The sequence below is a fragment of the Lepisosteus platostomus genome, chromosome 10 (assembly GCF_059453375.1).
Source record: "Lepisosteus platostomus isolate fLepPlt1 chromosome 10, fLepPlt1.hap1, whole genome shotgun sequence".
Classification (NCBI taxonomy): Eukaryota; Metazoa; Chordata; class Actinopteri; order Semionotiformes; family Lepisosteidae; genus Lepisosteus; species Lepisosteus platostomus.
In genome coordinates, this window is record NC_142620.1 from 41,678,778 (window position 1) to 41,698,834 (window position 20,057).

At 36.0% G+C, this 20,057-nt stretch overlaps 1 protein-coding gene across 1 annotated transcript; it reads right to left on the minus strand.

Moving 5' to 3' along the window:
• Positions 1-847: 847 nt before the first annotated feature.
• Positions 848-19,526, minus strand: il13ra2 (interleukin 13 receptor, alpha 2). The gene is made up of 10 exons (XM_088649023.1): positions 19,372-19,526; positions 14,305-14,412; positions 13,101-13,258; positions 9,878-10,031; positions 9,306-9,426; positions 8,439-8,623; positions 6,930-7,075; positions 6,365-6,509; positions 5,288-5,399; positions 848-4,631 (listed from the first exon to the last, which is right to left on the minus strand). Exons 2-10 carry the CDS (start codon positions 14,390-14,392, stop codon positions 4,571-4,573), a joined length of 1,170 nt encoding a protein of 389 aa, XP_088505149.1. The 5' UTR covers positions 14,393-14,412; positions 19,372-19,526; the 3' UTR covers positions 848-4,570.
• Between the last annotated feature and the right edge of the window lie 531 nt (positions 19,527-20,057).

Below are 20,057 nucleotides of genomic sequence, written 5' to 3' on the forward strand. Positions count from 1 at the left end.
CCTCCACATGGTTAAATAAATGTTAACTGAACTGGGAATGAATTCTAAGGTTACAGTACCTTTCACTGAATCACATCTTGGCATCTCTTAGGTACTGCTGGCATCAGTTTTTGTAACCTTTACTCATGTCTTCCCCATTCTTTTGCAATGCTGCCAGCTTCCTCTCCAATTATCTCCAATGTGATATATAATTATCTTTAAAATACATCAGGATTCTTTATCAGTGGTATACAGTGCAAAAATATTCCTAGATCTTGCTGTTCATTCTAAACAGAAAAGTGGTTGAGGATGTATTTTCAGGTTAACTGTGACAAAAAGCTACAGAGGTCAGGCTCTGAGATGGGAGAAAATATTCATGAGACAACAATATCCCAGTCACTATACAAAGCTGGCATGTATGGCAGACAGGCAAACCCATCTCAGATCCATCTGGGAGTTTAAAGCATTTAAGTGGTTCTACAAACATGTGGCAAATGCTTTTGTGAGAAGCCATGATACAATTAGAAAAGTTTTCCAATTCAAATTTCATGTATTTGTATTTAGTAAACAATGCATCACCAGGTCAAACTGGAGAGGAAAATGGATGGGGCAAAATATTGGAAGGAAAGTTCACTTTTCAGCAGAGCAATGAACTAAAACGCAAGGCTAAAGCTAAACTGGATTAACAAGAAGTAAATAAATGTTCTTGAGTGATCGCAGTGTGAAAATATGTTGAGAGACATAAAAAAAGACTTGTAACTACTGCCAATGGAGCTTGTTGCTTGCCAGGTAGGCTTTGGCTTATGATATAAAGCAGTTTGGCAAATGACATGACATGACAATACAGATTTAAAAAGCACCAAAATGGTTTGCTAAAGCAATATTAATAGTTTATTTAACAATGTGTTTTTGAAATATTACAGTTAGGTCCAACAATCAATATGTGGAAGTTACAAAAATATATCCTGTTTTTAACCATGACAATTTTCTGCAATAAATAGGTGACAAATACATATTCAAAAGCTTAGAAAGATAAAAACACAAATTAAATAAGGCTGGCAAGAACATTGGCAATTCTGATCATTTTCTGTATGTGGAATACTCAAATACAATACAATATTGTATTTAGAGTGTTACATAATTTATGTTAATATGTTTTGAATTAATTTTGGAATAATATTTTAATACACAGCACTAAGTAAATTTGTAAAAGTGCCTCGTCAGTTATCTAATTTATATTTTTTCATCTTGAAATAAAATACCTATATCTGTCAAACATAAAATATGTAACAACTCATATATAAGCTAACTGCGTTGAATTCAAGGTGCAATATGCAATTAATGTTTTAGAGATTTTGTGTTGTTAATATTAACATAGCAGATGGAATTAATAAACATGAAAAATAAAACCATACGCCCATTAAAGCCTGCAGTCTGTAAAGAAACTAACTGCATAACATTTTATTTGATGTAATGATCCGTTTGTATAAATGAAGTATAATTTATTTGTGTAAATGAATCCATATTTGCAAACCCACAAATATATATTTCGGCAAATCATTAATTTTACTGTTGAGCAATATTAATCTTCATGATGCAAAGTGCTTTATGATAAAGTATTAATCGTAATCATTTAGTGAGCATTTAAACAAAGGGTGAAGTAAATTAATGCACCTGGTTGTCTTTTTTGTGAAAGACTTCAGTAATGGTTACATGATAATAGCATGTGTCTGTTACATGGCTGTGAGATTTCAATTTTCACACATAAATGATGAGGCACACAGAAGCTGAAACAGGCTGAGGTGTTTAATGATTGCTTCTTAGGCCGGTTTGTAAAGGTTTCTTAGAGAGAAGATGGTCTTGTGGATTTGGTGGTTTCAAGCAACCAGGATATAATTAAGATAATAGGTAACAGATAAACCACTTGGTAATTATGACTTTAATATGGTGATGTATTTACAGTATCCTTTAAATCTCAAACGTTTGTGATTAATTTGAGAAAAGCTGGCTATAAAGGAACGAAGCCTGTGTTGTGAAGTTGGAGCTGATGGATTTACAGATTATTACAGATAATAGAAGAAGGACGATTATACTTCTAAATCAAGCTCACAAACTTTATACTTAAAACAAAAAGATCAAGTCTAGGTAAACATAACCTGTATAGTTTAATAGAAAAAATGTGAAAACAATAAGAAGGCAGAGAGCATTCTAAAGATGATTCCTTAAAATGATTTCAATATTCATAGACTATAATACCAAGCAACGGAGAATATTTGTAAGATAATAGATGAAAATGAATGGGTAACATGGTAAATAATGTTTCATGCAGGCTCTTACAATAGAATATGTAAATTTTAGGAAATGAGAGTTAGAGCTACAGTACATTAGAAAAATACTTAAAAACAACTGCACTGTTAAGAGACTGACAGTGTGGCTTAAGACAGGCTGGATCCTATTAAACGTACCAGAATTAATGAAATAATCAACTTGAGCAGTTGATAACATAAGTGAACATGACATTATGGAGATTTACAAAAGATTTGGTTAAAATTGTTAATTTTGCTGTTAACTTTAGTCTCATAAAAAGTTAATTCTTAAATTAAACACCACAGGAGTACAAGGTAATGTACACACATGACTTGAGGACTAATTATAAAACAGGAAACAGCATGTTGTATAAAGGTGGATAACCTCTATTTGGGTAGGTACAGTATAAAAGGTATAAAACATGCTAGTATGAACGGGATTAGGAACATTCTATTTATACCTTTAGAAAAACTTTTCAATTGGTGCAAGGCAAATAATGTGTTTCTTATTATCATGTATTTTTTCAAAAGATTTTATGAATACCACCATAAGCTGTTGTTGGTCCTTTTTAAAACAGCAACAGCAGCCATCGTTATAATCAATGTTTTTGATGGAATGGTCAGGCAGCATTCCAAAAGGTTTCTAGGATTCATCAGTCAAAGCTAATGATTAGACTGCACAGCTCTATTTTTCTCACCGCAATCTAAATCTTACTGTATTTCACTCCTTTTTAAGGTTAAACACAATCTGTGTGGGATACTGTGCAACAGCCTGGTGATGATAACAACCTTGCTGGGACAGGAAAACAACTAACGGTAATTAATGGAATTTATAAAAGAAGTTCAGGAAGAAGGTTAGATCTTAATCTCTCACACTTTCACTTGCCTATGTATACACAGTAAGTCTGCCACCCAGGTCTTCCCTTCTACTATTTCTTTTGTAACCCCCTTGCCTCCCCATTTGTACCCTTACAGCAAAGTTCCCAGCTGAATCCTTGCAATAGTGAGGGGTTTGGGCAGCCTATCCTCACAGCTAGGCTGCCACACCCTCTGCTTGGCAGTCACTTCAAACAAGCTCTACATATTTCATCCCTTTACCCCATTCATTAGGATCTAACTTAACTACTAAAAGGTAAAGTGAAAGGAAAAGTCCTGGTCTTAAATACATTTTAGAAATTGACCATGAAGCTGTGCAGGATGACCAGGAGCAGTTAAACATCTCATTATTTTGAAAAACTCTGCGCCAATATAAACTCCGTCAGTCCAAAGGAAGAAAGTTATCCAGGATCTGAAGTTGATACAGACATCTCGGTTTACTGTTTCAACAATGTCACAATAAAAGCTTAGCTGGGGCACTTTGGCAAAGTAGTGTGAGGACGTTTAAAGTGAAGTTAACTGTGGTATCATTTTTCTGGAAATTCCAGATCTATAAGTTGTCTGTACAGCATTAAATGAATAAACAAAGCTTTAGAATGACAACATAATCTGCACAAAATCTACTGGACACAGACAACTAAATCTATATCAATATAGTGTAGTGTATTATATACTATATAGTGCACTCCATTTCCATTCTCTCAGTCAAGCTATAAGGAACTTACAAAAACGAACCAAACCTTTACATTTGTGGTTTTGAATGCAACCATAAAACAAGAGATCAGTCATTAGGCTACAACATATCTAATGATGTTGAAGTTTTAGTTGAAGATTTAGTATTTTATCCAGTAAATGGTTGTGTTGTTAAGCGTACAGTACATCTTTTCTAAGAGCAAACAAAAGAAAAAAACTCAATGCAGAATTATCTGCTAAGCAATTTTCCATGACTATTGCTCACAATATTCTGCACAATGACATCACTTAGATATCGAATTGCTAGAGTGCATAAGAAACCAGCATTCACATTTAAACATTCATGAAAAGAAAACAATTTTCATTTCAAGAGAAGAAATTTGATAACAGTGATGTCTATCGTGTCCAGCAACAACAATCTCTGCCAGAATCAAATCAAAAGACTCATTGTATTTGAGAATGGATTCCTGGTTTTATGATCTTACTGTAGATAACAGATTCAATTTTTATATAAGTAATTTAATTAGTAGGTGTTGTTAATTTTAACCCACCTAGGATCTTTCTTTTTATCATTGGTAATTAAGCAACATTTTTTTATTTATTAATGCTCTTCACTTACAAAACATCTGCTGTAGTGTTCAGTATCTGCATTAACACACTCCTGTTTTCTAACAGCAAGTGGAAAAAATCATCATTCATGGTAAATGCAGAGAGTCTCAATTCTGGCTGCTCTCTACTCCTAGCAGACTTATATCTTTTATGCCTTTGGGTTTGAACCTGAAAGACAAAAAAGATAATAAAACAGTTAGAGAATCAGACAATTTTTAGTTTTCATAACTGATAGGAATATAATAAAGGTTACAAACAAGAGAAGACCTTTCGGCCCAACTAACTAATTTGGTATTGATGTTATTAGTTTATATGTGTTGTAAAAACCTTCTTAGAATTTGCTTAACAGTACAGTATACAGTAGGGGCAAATATTTGTGATTAATGGTTGATGATATGTTGTCACAGAATTTTGAAATTAATCTTTCTGTGATATGTAGGATCATTGTCTTTTGTTAAAACAATCATTTAACCCAATGAAGATATTAGTTACTAAAGAAAAATTAGTTAATGAAGAAGTTATTGAATTGATTTGTTGATTGGTAAGTCAGTTATGTACTGTATGTTGTTCATTTGTGACTGATAGGAATGTTTACCATTTATCCTTGTGACTAGAAGCAGTTTGTTTTTAATTTATACCTTCTGTACAGTCCTGTAATCTTGTAATAATTAATTATAATGATTGCTTACACTTATATAGTGCTTTTATATAGAAATGAAGCATTCTATTACAATATTTTGTTCAAACAAGGGAAGTTTTTTCTTATTTTCAAAATGAACACCAGGACAAAAGGTAAAGGAAAAAATGCACAGTAATATCCTTACATTCGTTTCCTGATCAGTAAACATAGGAAAACCGTGAACAGGACAATTGTTGTAGCAGCCAGCACGCTGAATAACACAGCTTCTGATGCGGTGTCTTTTTCTTTCATTACACCTACAAAGAAATAAAAAACAAAAGTTTAAGATTTAATATTTTCTACAAATGATTTGAAAAATTATGTTGTATTTGTTATTTTTAAATTAATGCCAAAGACCAGTCATTATAAGTTTATTTTAAAACTAGTAAGTCACTGTTTTCAGTGAGTAGGGAACTGAACTTTACAGTACTGTCTTAATATTTTCTGTGAATATTAGTATTGTTATTTTATTTTGGATATGTATTCATCCATCAGCTTTATGTAATACATCGGCGTAGGGGACAACACAGTACACCAGATATGGTAAAGCGAAATAGTTTTTAAATAAAAAAAAGCTTCAATATTTTTCCCTTTCATCTGTATTTGGTCTCTAAGGAGAAATATGTTTAGATATACACTTATATTCCATCCATTTTCTAAACACTTCATCCAATTCAGAGTTGCATGGGGATTTGGAGCCTATCCCATCAAGCAGCTGGTGCATGACAGGATACACCCTCAACAGGACATCAGTCACAGGGCAGACACACAGAAACAAACATACTCACACCAGGGCCAGTTTTCCCAGAAGACAAATAACCTACTGTACCAGTATGTCTTTGGACAGTGGGACAAAAACTGGAGCACCTTGATGAAACCCACATAAGCACATGAAAAACATACAAACTCTACATACAGTAGATAGTACCCTGGGTCCAAAATTAAACCCAAGGCCCCAGCACTGCAACACAGCAATGCTAGTAACAGCACCACCATATCGCCCATGCTATATGTATTTATTTAAATTCATCCTATGTGTATATTTAGTATCTGGGATGGATCCAGCAGTCTAACTTGTCTGAGAATTCCTGGTTTAAGACAGTATTACATAAATTATTACTTCCCTGGAAAACTAGGAAAGAGCTCATAACTGGTGTTTACAATGGTACTTGTTCAGTATAGCTTCCTAATGAAACAATCGAGGATAACTGAAGCGGTTTACCAGGGAAACACTGAATGTTGCTCCAATCACTCCAGACTTCGCTGTCTGCACAGAACATATTCATCCTGCTTCTAAGTCGAAAGCAGTGTTTTTCGCTTTGGTCAATGCTAACAATGGCAAATGTTGTTTCTTTAATTATGTGATTCTGCAGAAATAAAGGAAAAGACAAACAGACAATCTCAGTAATTAATAAGTTAGCTTTCTTAGATGAATCCTAGATGAAAGAAACAAAGCCTGATTAATTGAAACTAAATCAATTGCACGGGGTCTCCAAATGAAACATTTGTCCCTGTTGTGTCAGGTCGGATCAATTCCTTTCAAGTAAAACATCCTTAGCCGACACTGTAGAGCCATTTTTGACATCCTGGTGTGACACTTGCCATCCAATAGGAAAATATAATAATATAATCTAAAGCAATCCTTACAGATATTGGGTTCCACATTAAAATTGCAATTTCTTTGGACTGCCATACCTGTGGTATAATTTATAAAGAAAACTCAAGACCTCAGATACACTTTCCAAGCTATTCTTTTTAACTGTAAGGCAAAATATAGTAGAGCCTACCATCCATTCTCTGTCTTCACGCCCATATTGAACCTCATACTCCAAGCAATGTTTAGGAATTTTTCCTGTAGGTGGTGTCCATTCCAAAAGGATTTTCTCATTGTCTGTTGCTGTCAAGTTTAGAATCTCAAGGGCAGCTGGTTTCACTTGGATAAAGAAGAGGAAACAGAAAAAAATGTGATATACTGTACACTGTAATTATACTCATGAAAAACAAAACACATACAAACAAAATCTTTACGAATAGCCTAACTGACTACAGAAAGGGTCACAATTGTGGGTTCTCCGTCCAGAACCAATAAAAAGTAATGTAGATCATGAAAACATTAACAAAAGAAGGCATCAATGAAATTGCCCATAGTTAAAGGAAGTGCACAAGCCATATAACTTTCAAAGAACTTGAGAGGACTACGGACAGTTGATATAAATGAACTAGACTGCTGGTTGTAGCCCAAATTTAACCACAACCACATTTAATATATTTTCTATGCATGGTAGGTAGCATGGAATTTAGTTTGGCTGCATCCCAGGTCTAGTGTCCTGAGTTCAAATCTGGACCGGGGGTTGTATCTATTTTCTCTCTGTGTTCAAGCAAGTTGTCTCCTGGTGCTCCAGATTCCTACTGTTTCTTGAAGAGATGTTGGTGGGGTTAATCTTAATCGTCCCTATGTGCTTCTTGTTTGTGTGTTTGTGTGCCTTGCAATGGATTGGTATCTAGATCAGGGTATGATACCCCAACGACCAATTCTTACTACAAATAAGCAAGTTTCTAATAACAGATGGATGTTTTACTAACCAAATGCAATTATTTAAAATGCCCTTGATCTTACCCTGCAGACAGCTGTGAGCTATCAAATATCTATCCATTTTCTAAGTGCTTTATCCAGCAAAGTGTTGGGAGAGGGAGCAGGAGGCTTTCTCAGGAAGCAGTAAACCCTGGATGGGACACCAGTCCATCACAGAGCACATTGTACAGAGACACAAACACGCACACTCTCAGATTGGGCCAATTTACCTGAAGCCAATTAACCAGTATGTCTTTGGAACTGGAGCAACCAGAGAAAAACCCACACAAATACATGGAGAACAGACAAACTACATGTTTTTCAAACTTTTCAGGTACACACACATACAGTATAAGATATAAAGGTATATGCACTGTATTTGTGTGTGTTTCTCAATTCTGTTCAGCTTTTGGGATGGAATGGTGCCACAGTGTTTAGGATCGCAGCACTGGTTTAAATTCTGTGCTATCTACAGTACATGGAGTTGCATGATCTGTCCAAAAAAGTTTTTTCTTGTTCCTCGGGTTTCCTGCGGTTTCCTTCCACAGTTCAAAGACATACTGGTACTGTAGGTTAATTCTTTTATCTAAAATTGTCCCTTGTCGTAAGAATGTTTGTGTCTGTGTGTTCCCTGTGATGGACTGGCATTCTGTCCACAATGTCCCAAAAACGCTAGATTGTTTTTGAAAGTGATGTGCTGATGATCTGCAGCTTTTTTACTTACCAAGATTCTGTGGTTTCAGTGTGAAATATGCAGCTCTCATGGGTGATTTGGCTGAAGAACCATTCACACATATGTTGAATTCAGTGAACTCCACAAGCTCTTTACTGGAAAAGTTGCACCCAACATTTAATCCATTGGACTTGATATATTTAGGACACTCCATTGCTTGATCCATTCCATTATGCCTAGTAAAAAGTGCAAAGGGCATTGTCAGCTATTCAATTAAGGTAATACAATTTAACTTACTTTCATTATTGCCTTTTTGAGAACATTGACAGGGAATTATATTAATTTTTTAATTGCTGACATGTTTATACTGGTTGTGGAATTAAAAGACGGACAAGGAAAAATGTTTTCTCATGAAAATGTATCCCTTGATGGCAATCAAAATAGCCCATACTCTAGGCATTGTGCCACGTAACATTAGTCCCCTCACTAGTCATCAGCATTTTCCATGATTATATTGGTTGCATCTTACTTTACACTGGTCTTTCAAAGCCCATTCTATAATACTTCCAAGGCTTCAGACACTTTTTGTGTTCTGTCTTGAATGCAGGCTCACAGTTGTGATATGCTGTAAATTCCTAATCAAACCTGTATAAAGCTGCGGGTGTTTGTGAGCAATACAGCTTTCACAAGGGCAGATCCAAACTTCCGATGACATTAACATTAACTGTATTAACAGACATACTAACTGGTCCTTGCTAAATTGAAAAGAAAACACTAAGATATCAATGACTTTAAATTATTAACTGAAAACAAAAGTTTAACTTGGCCATTTATTTTAACTTGGTAATAAGCCTGAATACATTCTTTGTTTCACTTTTACTTGACTAAATAGCTTCATTTAAAAAAAATGAAACATACCAATAAAACAAGAAGTACTCAGACTGAGGTTGGACTTCATTTCCCTTCACCCATGTGCATTCCATATACTCCCGGTAATAGAAAATACATCTGAAATCTTTAATCTTGGATTCTGATGATCCTGTATAAATAAAAACATTTTGGTGGTTTAAGAAAGAATCAAATATTTTTCTGCTTTAACCTAATGATATAATGTAATGATTAATAAAAGAAACTTTGCTTTTATTAATGATATTAATTAATTCTTCATTAGAAAATATAAATCTGATTATGTTTTTCTTACCCAACAAAGGAATATACAATACAATAGCCATTGATTTTGGCTGTTATGAAATAATTCACAGATACCCAGTCCCTGAGAGGTTTTGGGAAAAAGAGATATGAAAATAACTTTAAGGATATTTTTAGCAAATGTTGACTTCAGAGTTTATGTTTTCTCATAATTATAAGTATTAAACATTTATTGGAATCAGCATTTATTTGATGTTCATTGGTTTGTTTATGTAATCTTATTTGATTCCTAGGAACTGGTAAAGTATATTATGGCTTAATTCCAAAAGTCATTGACCTACCATTCCTGGAAGGCAGTACTGTTTTTTCAGCTGGCAAGCTTAGCACATCTGTTCCATTAGAGCACTGTCCTCTCAACAAAGTCTGGATCTTAACTTGAACTTCTTTCCCAAGGTCAAACTGTGCACTGTAGTTGAAATTTTTAGTTCTGATTGTCTGCATTAGAAAAGAGTGCATTCTGATAAATTGGATGAAGCACAATACAGGATGATGATTAGACATGATTAGAAAGAGAGATGGATCAGACAAACAAAAAAAGCTGCCTTGTCTAAGACTAGGATAACAAAGTGATTTGACTGACTAGCATAAGGACTATTACAGATATGTCTACTCTGTGCTGTCACTTACTGATGAACTTATTGATTCTTTGTCTTAGCAGTTCCATAGACAAAAATCCACACAGTCATATGAATGGTTTAGAAGTTAATGAAATCCGCTTTTGTTCATGGAGAGCTGGACTCCCTCTATATTTATTTAATAAATAAATAATTTGGAAGACAATGCCATTTATATAGCTACATTTATATACTTACATGTACAGTATATAGCTACAGAATTTGCTTATGCAACCTGCTATCACTGGAAGAACATGCTCATAGGTATAACAAACTGCATCCCTCCTAGGATATGAACTCAAAAGCTTTCCATCATTAGTCCAGAGCCATAACCTCTGTGCTACATTGAATCAGATCACAGAGCATATCCACTCTTATTGTTGTCAACAGATACTGATTGATTCTGCTTGCCACTGTTTCACTCTACAGTCATTTTTTATACAGTATATAATGTCTGATGCAAGGTACTGTATGACACAAAACACATGTAGAATTTAGAGAAAAACAGTAATGTCAAAACAGTAACAGCATCTCCCTCTGGGCTGATAATGTCAGATTCCGGCTATAAAAACAGAAATGACTTGCATTCATAGGTGAAAGGAGTGGCAGATCAATCATATCTGGATTGAGCACAAGGTCATCTTCTCATAATTGTACAGTAGGGTGTTGTTACATGAGTTATTAGTTATACAGCTTTAAGCAATCTTTTGAAATATGAACACAGCAATTGTTCTTGAATACTTTTCCAGATAACAAAATATTAATATTATGTCCTGCTATTTTAGCACCTCTTTGAATAAAGTATACATTTATTCCATAGAATAGGATTGCTGGATATCAGATTAATATCACCTTGACCAGAAACATTACAATTACTTAATTATTCTGCTTTGTCCTTATTTCAAATTTGAAATGTACATATTTTGTTAAATTAACAGGGAATATTCTGTAACTATAAAGCATTAAGTGAATTTCCAGTTGCTAAAATTTTGCAAAACTGAAGCAATTGTATATACAGTACTGCTGTGGCTCTTTACACCATCAAATGCTTGGAACAATCTTTGAGGCACAATCATTTTTCATTTGTTTTGAATACATTGTTTGCAAGTAAAAGCAGCTTGTATTCTCTGTATTGTGGTTTGCGAAGGGAAAGATGGCTAATGCAAGTAATCTCATGCGTAGCATAATTGTTAGTGCACTTCTCTCTAACCAGTGAAGGTAACCGAAGACCTGGCTACTGCCTCTATTCAGATATTCTTAAGGGTTTAATATCAGCAATTAGCAGCTGAACACAAACACCAAGAGGAAGTACAATTCAGAGTGCAAGAAGCTACTTAACCAACAGGATAGTGTCAGGGTTGACATCCCTCCTTTAGAGGGCACTCTAACCTTTCCTGAGATTTATGTTAGTCTGATGTCTGGATTAGCTCCTGGTGTGTATTGTTAGGACTTTTGTATATAAGCCCAGGTAATCCTGTGGTCAGGGCTCAACATTGGAACATAGATCTGAAGGCCTGCCTATGGAGACGCCTGTGTCACGATTGTAGTACCTCCTCCTTAAGGGTGCTCCGGCTCTTTCACTTCAGACCTGATTTTGTGCACCTGACCCTTGTTCCAACCTCCTTCCAGCCCCCCTTAAAAGCCAGACGCCCACTCCATCCGGGGCTTTGCTCTCGTTTCCGTATTGTGTGAGCCCGGGACCTGGATGCGCCTGGCTCTGTTATGGTTTTAAGTTTCTGTTCCTGTTCCCTTTCCCCCTGCTGGTTCCGACCTGGTTCCCGTTTTTAATCGTCAGTCTCGGATGGACTGCCCGGCTTTGGACCTTTTGCTTTTGTCCTGGGTTTTGCATTGGACTCTGTTTTGGATCGTTTGCCTCGGCCACACCTCCCCTGACCACCAGCACTTCATGGACACGCCCCCCTGTTTTCATCCCCGCTTCCTGCATGCCTTTCTCCTTAATGTATTCTCACTCTACCCCGGATTGTGTCGTCCGCATAGGGTCCGGAAAGAATGCTTTCGTTACAGCCAGAGGACCTAGGCCTTACCAGAGACATCCTGACCACTGAGCCTGGGGCCAGATTAACCTGGCCCAGTGCCTTCCTGGATTGTTTATGTTTCCTGTGTGTCTGGATGGATGGATTTCCCGGCCTGGAGTTATGGACTGTACCCTGAATTTCCATGTGAATTCGCCTGGACTTGCATGCCTTGTTTATTTTCCTGAGCACCAGAACACAAACTGTCACTGAATTCTTCCACCATTAATAAACCCGAGTGTGTTTTCCAGAAATCCGTCTCCTGTCTTTTCTTGGTAATGCCGCTCCACATAGGGTCCAAACTATAAACCTCCACGGGACGCTGTGTCCTCCATTCTCAGAAGAAGAGCCTTCCGTGACAGACTGCATACTTCGTCCACTTTGACAACTTGGTAACTTTGTATTCCCTCATGGACACCATTGTATTCCCTATGTGGACAGCATTGAGCATTTACTGTAGTGGAATTATAAAAAGTTCTAATTGACTTTGCCTTGGTTGTCTTCACTACATCTTGTGCTGCAGTATTGCTTCACCTTGCAACTTGTTGTAGCCTCTGTGATTTTTTCAAATGAATTTGATCCAGATCACAGTTTTAAAAGATGAGTAAATATGCGGAACTATTGGAAATCTATCATGGTTCTATTGAGAGATGTCAGTGGAATGTCTAGAGTTACTTCTGCTGTGGATTTCTTTGTTCCACAACTGGACTCACTTACTGTATTAATAAAGCAGGCCAGTATAGATATAACACATCCAATATCTACATACTGTACTAACATTTTGACATTTTCCATCCAGTATCCTTTTAATCTTGCCCAATTTTCAGTTCTAGGTACATTTTGAATAATTTTCTTACCACCCATCTTCCTTCAGAGGTGCTGAAATATTGAAGCTGAAATCGCACTGAACAGTTTTTCACATTTTCCAGGCTGGCAGGGGGTTGCCATGTAATGTGAAGATGTCCAAGGTATCCAGGATCAAGTATCTGTAGGTTGGTTGGAGGGTCAACTGAAACTTAATTGAGATATACAGTACTTTTGATTTGATTCAAACTGTTTTCACTTTTTTTAAAGGTTACAACTTTAAAACAGCAGGAAGACCTTGGAAAAGTCTATTATAGTAACAGTAATAGTTGCCTTATACTGCATTATACAGTCACATAAAGTATTTAATCTACAATTCTTTTTACCAATTAGTGCCATTGGATCTCTTGACAAAGTCTGGTGGGCATGCTTGTCATTTCATGTTCCTTTGAGTTTTTATATAACGAAGTAAATCTTATACTGATGCACAAAGGCAGTACAAAACACCACTAATTGGATTTAAACAAAAAAACATCCATTTAACCATCCAATTTCTAACCACTTCTTTCAATTAAGGGTCTCGGAGGAACCAGTGCCTATCCTGACAACCAGCAATCTCAATGCAGAGTACACCCTGGACAGGGCATCAGCCTTTGAGCATACAGTACAAGTTATTTTAATGCGCACTGTGGGCTGCAGTCAATATGCTGATTTCTCATTGCTGCCATTTTTAATTTAATGCAATTTAGTAATTTTGACATTATCTATTCTCTTCATTATCCTATCTCTCAGTGTCTCCATTTGTCTACTCTAGTTTTACTGGGTTCCTGGCAGTCCTCTTATTCTTAAAATTCAATCTCAAACAGCTTTATTTTTATTTAGTTTTTATTACCGAAGAGCTTGACTGGCAAATTAGTGTTGCCACAATAATGACAATTAGCAAGACATTTAGTGTGACCACCAGTACTCCGCTACTTGCTTTCACCCACAAACAATATTGTTTTCTATATATAGGTTTATGTTTTCTATATTCTATTATTTATTTTGCAATTGTATTTTTGATTGTAAAATGTCTTATATAAAGTCTAATTAAGAAATATGCCCATGTAAGCAATCCTCATTAAATGATTTTTCCAAGTAGACTCAAAATCAAAACCATTTTGGATGGGCATCAAGCATTGAGTTGGATTAGTCAAATACTCTACTCTTTTCTTAATGAAATCCAGGTTTCTAATGAAATGTCCAAGAGATGCTTACCTGCAATTTTATTGGATGCTGTGCATGCTTTCCAGTACATTGAGATTATCAAAGACACTGCAATCTTCAAAGTGGCTTTGAACTTCATGACTTAAATATCTACAGTAGCTGTTGAAATGAACCAGAAAAAGAAAGGGTTACACCATTGAGGTGACAATTTGAACTTCTTTCACATCACTGCTCCAAACTGCATACTTAATCACAAGTATACTTATTCCAGCAAAACACAAATTCAAAGCAGGATACAACCTGGATGAGATGTCAGCCCATTGCAGGGCATACACATACACAAACATGCACACACTTACTCCAGAGCCGTACATATGTCTTTTGACTCAGGGAGGAAACGGTAGCACCTGGAGTAAATCCATGCAAACACAGGGAGAATGTGGTAGTTGATTACTTTAATTGATCTGATTGGTTGTTTTCTGTACTCAGTCTTGAGTTGAGGGTATTGTTTCCAAAATCTTGTGTAATTGAAATTAGTAGAAAAGACAATGGACCAAACACTTCTACGATGAGTGTTTTATTTTTCTTCTGCACAAGTCCAGTTGGTTAAAATTTTGGCAGCTTACAGTCAGCTCTAAGACTCAGAGATTGATACAGGGTTGATACTAAATACAAATCCCAATTGTTTTAAGAACTGAGAGCAAATTCACAAATATGCCCCAGGTAGTATTAATTATCCTGTGATTAAGAACTTATCTGGAGTGAAACACAAGACAGTTCGTCCTGGACCTAGATGAGAACCATTTACAGTATATACTATGCTGATCTCATAAAAGATGATTAAATCAGTGGAATCCTTCTCCTGGCTTATACTATAAAGTTCAATATCAGCAATTTATTTTACATTCCAACAAAGGCTTAAAGTAATCAGGAGAACAGGAAGGGAAGATTTTGACAGGAAAAAACTCAAATAAACTGTCTTTACAATATTGTCTTCGTAGCTCACATGCATGGTATACTGAAATCAACCACACTGAAATCTTTTCTCACACTTAGACTTTATAAAACAGAAAACAAAAATTAAAACAAATTGATAAAATCAAATGTTATACAATGACCTTTACACTAGGGAAGTTAAATAAAAGTACTAAATTCCAGTGAGAGAACTATGCCACATAAACTTCATTAGACAAAAGAAAAATATTCCAAAATGATTTTAAGCATTTTTGTTCACATTTTAATATTTTATTTCTTATTAATTACATCAATTTATGTTATTCAAAATTTGTTTGGGAGCAAGTTTTCTCTAGATCAATGCCCTTAAAGCATTGTTGGTACAATAACATAATGGCACCAACATCTCAATGCACAGTGATGTGGCAGACCTGCTGCATTATTAAATTTCATGAGAAATTTAAGATGATAACTATTGAGTAGTTTCAATCAAGAAACTGTCTGCCCTGTGGTGGACTGGTGTCCCACCCAGACTGTAATCCTGTTACACAATGAAATAGTTAACTTCACACATTTACTATATTAAAATTCATCTTCTTACTTATGGGAACATCGAGATATCTTGCAGAACATGCCCTGCCAAAGTACACTTGCATAACAGTAAGGAGACTGGACAACATTTCCTGGGAATAACTGAAAGAAGTGAGGATCAAAGATCTTTCCAAGATGATACAGTATTTTCTCATTTTACCTCTTTGGCCTTGAGTACACTGACTGCATCCTTTAACAGAGATTCAAAAACTCCTAGTTTGGAATGAATGCAGAGTTTACCAGGTTTCAAACTTTCCACCTTCTCTCAATGTTCTAATTTAACTGAACTGAACTAATTTATTCTTAAATCACTCTATTTATCTACATATTTTCTACCTTCTGTACACCCAGAATCTGCCATATTTCCATCTGTAAGACCCCTTTCCACCTTTCCATCTTATCGAATTGACTACTGCAATGCTCTGCTCCCTGGGGTATCTAAATCTACTCTGAACAAGCTGCAGTATGTCCAAAATTCAGCAGCCAGAATCCTGACCAGATCTAGTGCAAGTGTTCACATTACTCCTATCCTGGAGTCCTTGCACTGGCTTCCGGTCAAATTCCGCGTAGACTTTAAAATCCTCATGCTCACCTACAAGGCTTTACATGGCTTGGCACCTCAATACCTGTCTGAACTTTTATCGCCCTACTCCCCACCTCGCAACCTCCGCTCTTCAAATTCTGCCCTCCTTACTGTCCCCCAAGCCCGTCTACATTGTATGGGTGACAGGGCCTTCTCCTGCTATGCCCCCAAGCTCTGGAACTCCTTGCCCAAGGATATTAGAGAGTCACCTTCTCTAAACTCCTTCAAATCCAGACTCAAAACCCTCCTTTTCAGAAAAGCCTTTACTTAACTGGTTCCATTCTTCACCCCTCTGCTCTTCTTAATACCATCTTCCACGGTCTCCTCTATTGTTATTGTTGTATTGCTGTAATTATAATTGTGTCCTGTCTTGTGAAATTTTCTTATTTATTGTTGTAGTCTTCTTATTTATTGTTATTGTCATCCTGTAAAGCGCTTTGAGAAGCCACCTTTAAAGGCGCTATATAAAATAAAGTTTATTATTATTATTATTATTATTATTATTATCCAATATTATCTTTCTTCTTTCACCTTATCCAACCATTTGCCTCAAATTTCTGCTCTCATTCCAACACACACCTTAATTAGCCTAAATGTTGTGTTTTTCTCAAATAATTATAACAATAATAAATTCCTTGCTTTTACAGTACATAGCGCTTTTCTGGACACTCCACTCAATGTGCTTTACAGGTAATGGGGACTCCCCTCCACCACCACCAATGTGTAGCACTAGTATATTCACCACACATCAGTGGGGAAGAGAACAGAATAATGAAGTAATGGGATTATTTGGAGGCCATGGTAAAAGGGTAAAGGCCACGGGGAAATTTGGCCAGGACACTGAAGTTAACAACCCTGCTCTTTTTAAGAAAATTTGAATTTTAAATGACCACATCAAGTCAAGACCTTAGTTTTACATCTCATCTGAAGGGCAGCACCTAAGGATTTTTTTAAAGTATAATGTCCCCAACACTATACAGGGACGCTAGGACCCACACAGACAGCACGGTGAGCACTCTCTACTTGTTTCCAAGATGATACAGTATTTTCTCATTTTACCTCTTTGGCCTTGAGTACACTGACTGCATCCTTTAACAGAGATTCAAAAACTCCTAGTTTGGAATGAATGCAGAGTTTACCAGGTTTCAAACTTTCCACCTTCTCTCAATGTTCTAATTTAACTGAACAGCACGGTGAGCACTCTCTACTTGTTTCACTAACACCCCTTCCAGCAGCAACCTTAGCTTTCCCAGGAGACCTCCCATTAGCATTAGAGGTTAGCCAGTTAGGAGTAAGATATACAGTAGCTTCAGGCTATAATTTACTTTTCAGTATGAGGCTAACCACTTTATCCAAAACAAGGTCACAGCAAGCAGGTTCAGCAGGATATCTAGATAAAGAAATCATCAGGAGGGTCTGAACCCTCAGACACTGTGGGTCCCAGACAATTCAGCTTTTTCTTGGCTTTCTATTGAGCCTTGGTTTAAATCCAATTAGATATTCAACGCTGATCACTAGATTATACAACAGCACACTGGTATGCTTCATATCACATCTATCAAGCATTCAATGAAAGGACAAAGTATAAACAGGATAAAAGACTGAAGCCTCTTGACACATCACACCTCCCCACACTGGAAATCAATTTAAATGGAGTTTGTAATGAAACTTTGGGAAGGATTACAACAACCAAATTCAATTCACTAAACACTCCATAATCCTCGCATTCTTGGGTGTTGCCATTCCTAGTGAAGTCAAATTTAATACTGACGTACTTATAGGGTCTCTAATAAAATTAAGAATAAAAAAACAAGAGATCAGTTAGCACCTTCAGGAAACTATAAGCATTAAACATCTGTGTCTGTTTTATCAGAGGCAACGTTCTAGCGCACGCATTACTGTATTTGTGCATGACAATAGTAGCAGTGTCAACACATATTTTCTAGATGATTCACCATTTGCATCAACCCATGGTAAAAGAGTTGCAAAACAAAAGACAGGACTAAGCACAAAGCAGCCATTGTACAAATATTTTGGGCATATTTTCTTTGAAACATTTTATTTTCAAAATGTCTTACAATGCACGTCACTTTGGGTATGTCCTCAAAAATGTGTGGTGTACAAGTGAAGTCTGAGCACAAGTTGTGCCACCTAAGACCATTAACAAATGGCCAGCCACTACCCTAATGTTCCTTAAAATTAATTCCATTAAAATTATCAAGATTTTTTCTTCCTTTTAAAATTCATATAGTTCAATAGTACGTACTGTAGCTGGGACAGTTCTATAGAGAGCTGATATACTGAAAAGCAAACATTTGAATGAAGCAACATATTCCTATCTGTTTTTATAATTAACATGCATTATTTTCAAAAAATGTTTTCATTCCTTGCTATAGGGCTCTATATTGTCACATATATAATATCATTGGCACTTCTGAAAGTGACCTGCATTTTTCTCTAGGCAGCAGAAGTAGAAAAGTACTTGAATAAGCAATGCAAGCTGAACTCAAAAGGCTGTAAGTATTCTTCAGTGTAAATATAGTATGTGCATCTCTGCACACACCCAACAAAAAGTTTTCAATTAAAAAAAAACACCTTAAGCCTTCTTTTAAAACAACAAGAATGCATTCGAAATAATGTAACTAGATTACATAAAGAAAGAACTTTACATTTATGTCAAATAACATTGTTTCAATAACTGGTATTTCAATGTATAAAAATAGATACACAGAACTATTTATTAACATTACCATGTTGTTACCATGTTGCATTGTTATTTAACCTTACAACTGTAGGTTGATAATGATTTACTTGAAGCACACATCTTTCTTTAATTCCACCTCTCATTACAAAACTCTAATTCTGCTAAAACCAAAATATGATAAAGATCATATACAAATGCAAAAAAATGGATAAAAAAAACAATTCATTTGAAATTTACTTGTTGGCTTGGCTTGTTTCACACACTTTAAAATCAGGAAAGAACTTACCCTGAAGAAAGCAGGCACAGACTGAAGTGATTTGTGTCTGGTGTGTGGTGAAGTAATACTAATGCCTGATTATTATCAGCACTTCCTTTACAGGTTAGTTCCATGGAAGCTTCAGTATTAAAACACACACATGACAATTAACTCTGCGTCCCGTCTTTGTACAGATTAAGCTGTGGTATAACAGCTCTACCCTGTGGCTGTGAGAGGGAACAGGACGTTTTTACCTTACCAGCTATTCACAGATCCAAACACAGCTTTACGCTTGCCTGAAACAGCAGTTTCGGAATATGTAGGATGGTAATGTCAATGCAGAGTTTACATTGCGTGAAATTGATACAGTAGAAAAAAGGCACATGACATAAATGACACTACAACAGATAATACCACTCCCTTTTAATTATAATCAAGTTACATTTCAGACTAGTTACAGTAGTACCTAGGAGGTTCTTTATTCTTGGTTATTTACTGGCACAGTTGTCTAGGGTAGTGTATAGGATATAAATACATACTCAGTGAATTGTAAATGTCTGTCCTGTGATGGACTGTCTTATCCAGGGTGTATCAGGCCTTATGCCTGTTGCTTGAAAGGACAGGCTCTGGTACCCCCACAACTCCGTGTTGGATAAAGCGGTTTTAAAATGGAATTCTGAGTGATATTCATAAACTATACATCATATAGGGCAATG

Coding starts and splice junctions, on each gene's coding strand:
- il13ra2 (XM_088649023.1), bottom strand. CDS start 14,392: ATGAAGTTCAAAGCCACTTTGAAGATTGCAGTGTCTTTGATAATCTCA. Junction 6,510..6,929: donor GTGAAGACAGAGAATGGATG/GTAGGCTCTACT, acceptor TTATTTCTGCAG/AATCACATAATTAAAGAAAC. Junction 4,632..5,287: donor TTACTGATCAGGAAACGAAT/GTAAGGATATTA, acceptor TTTGTCTTTCAG/GTTCAAACCCAAAGGCATAA.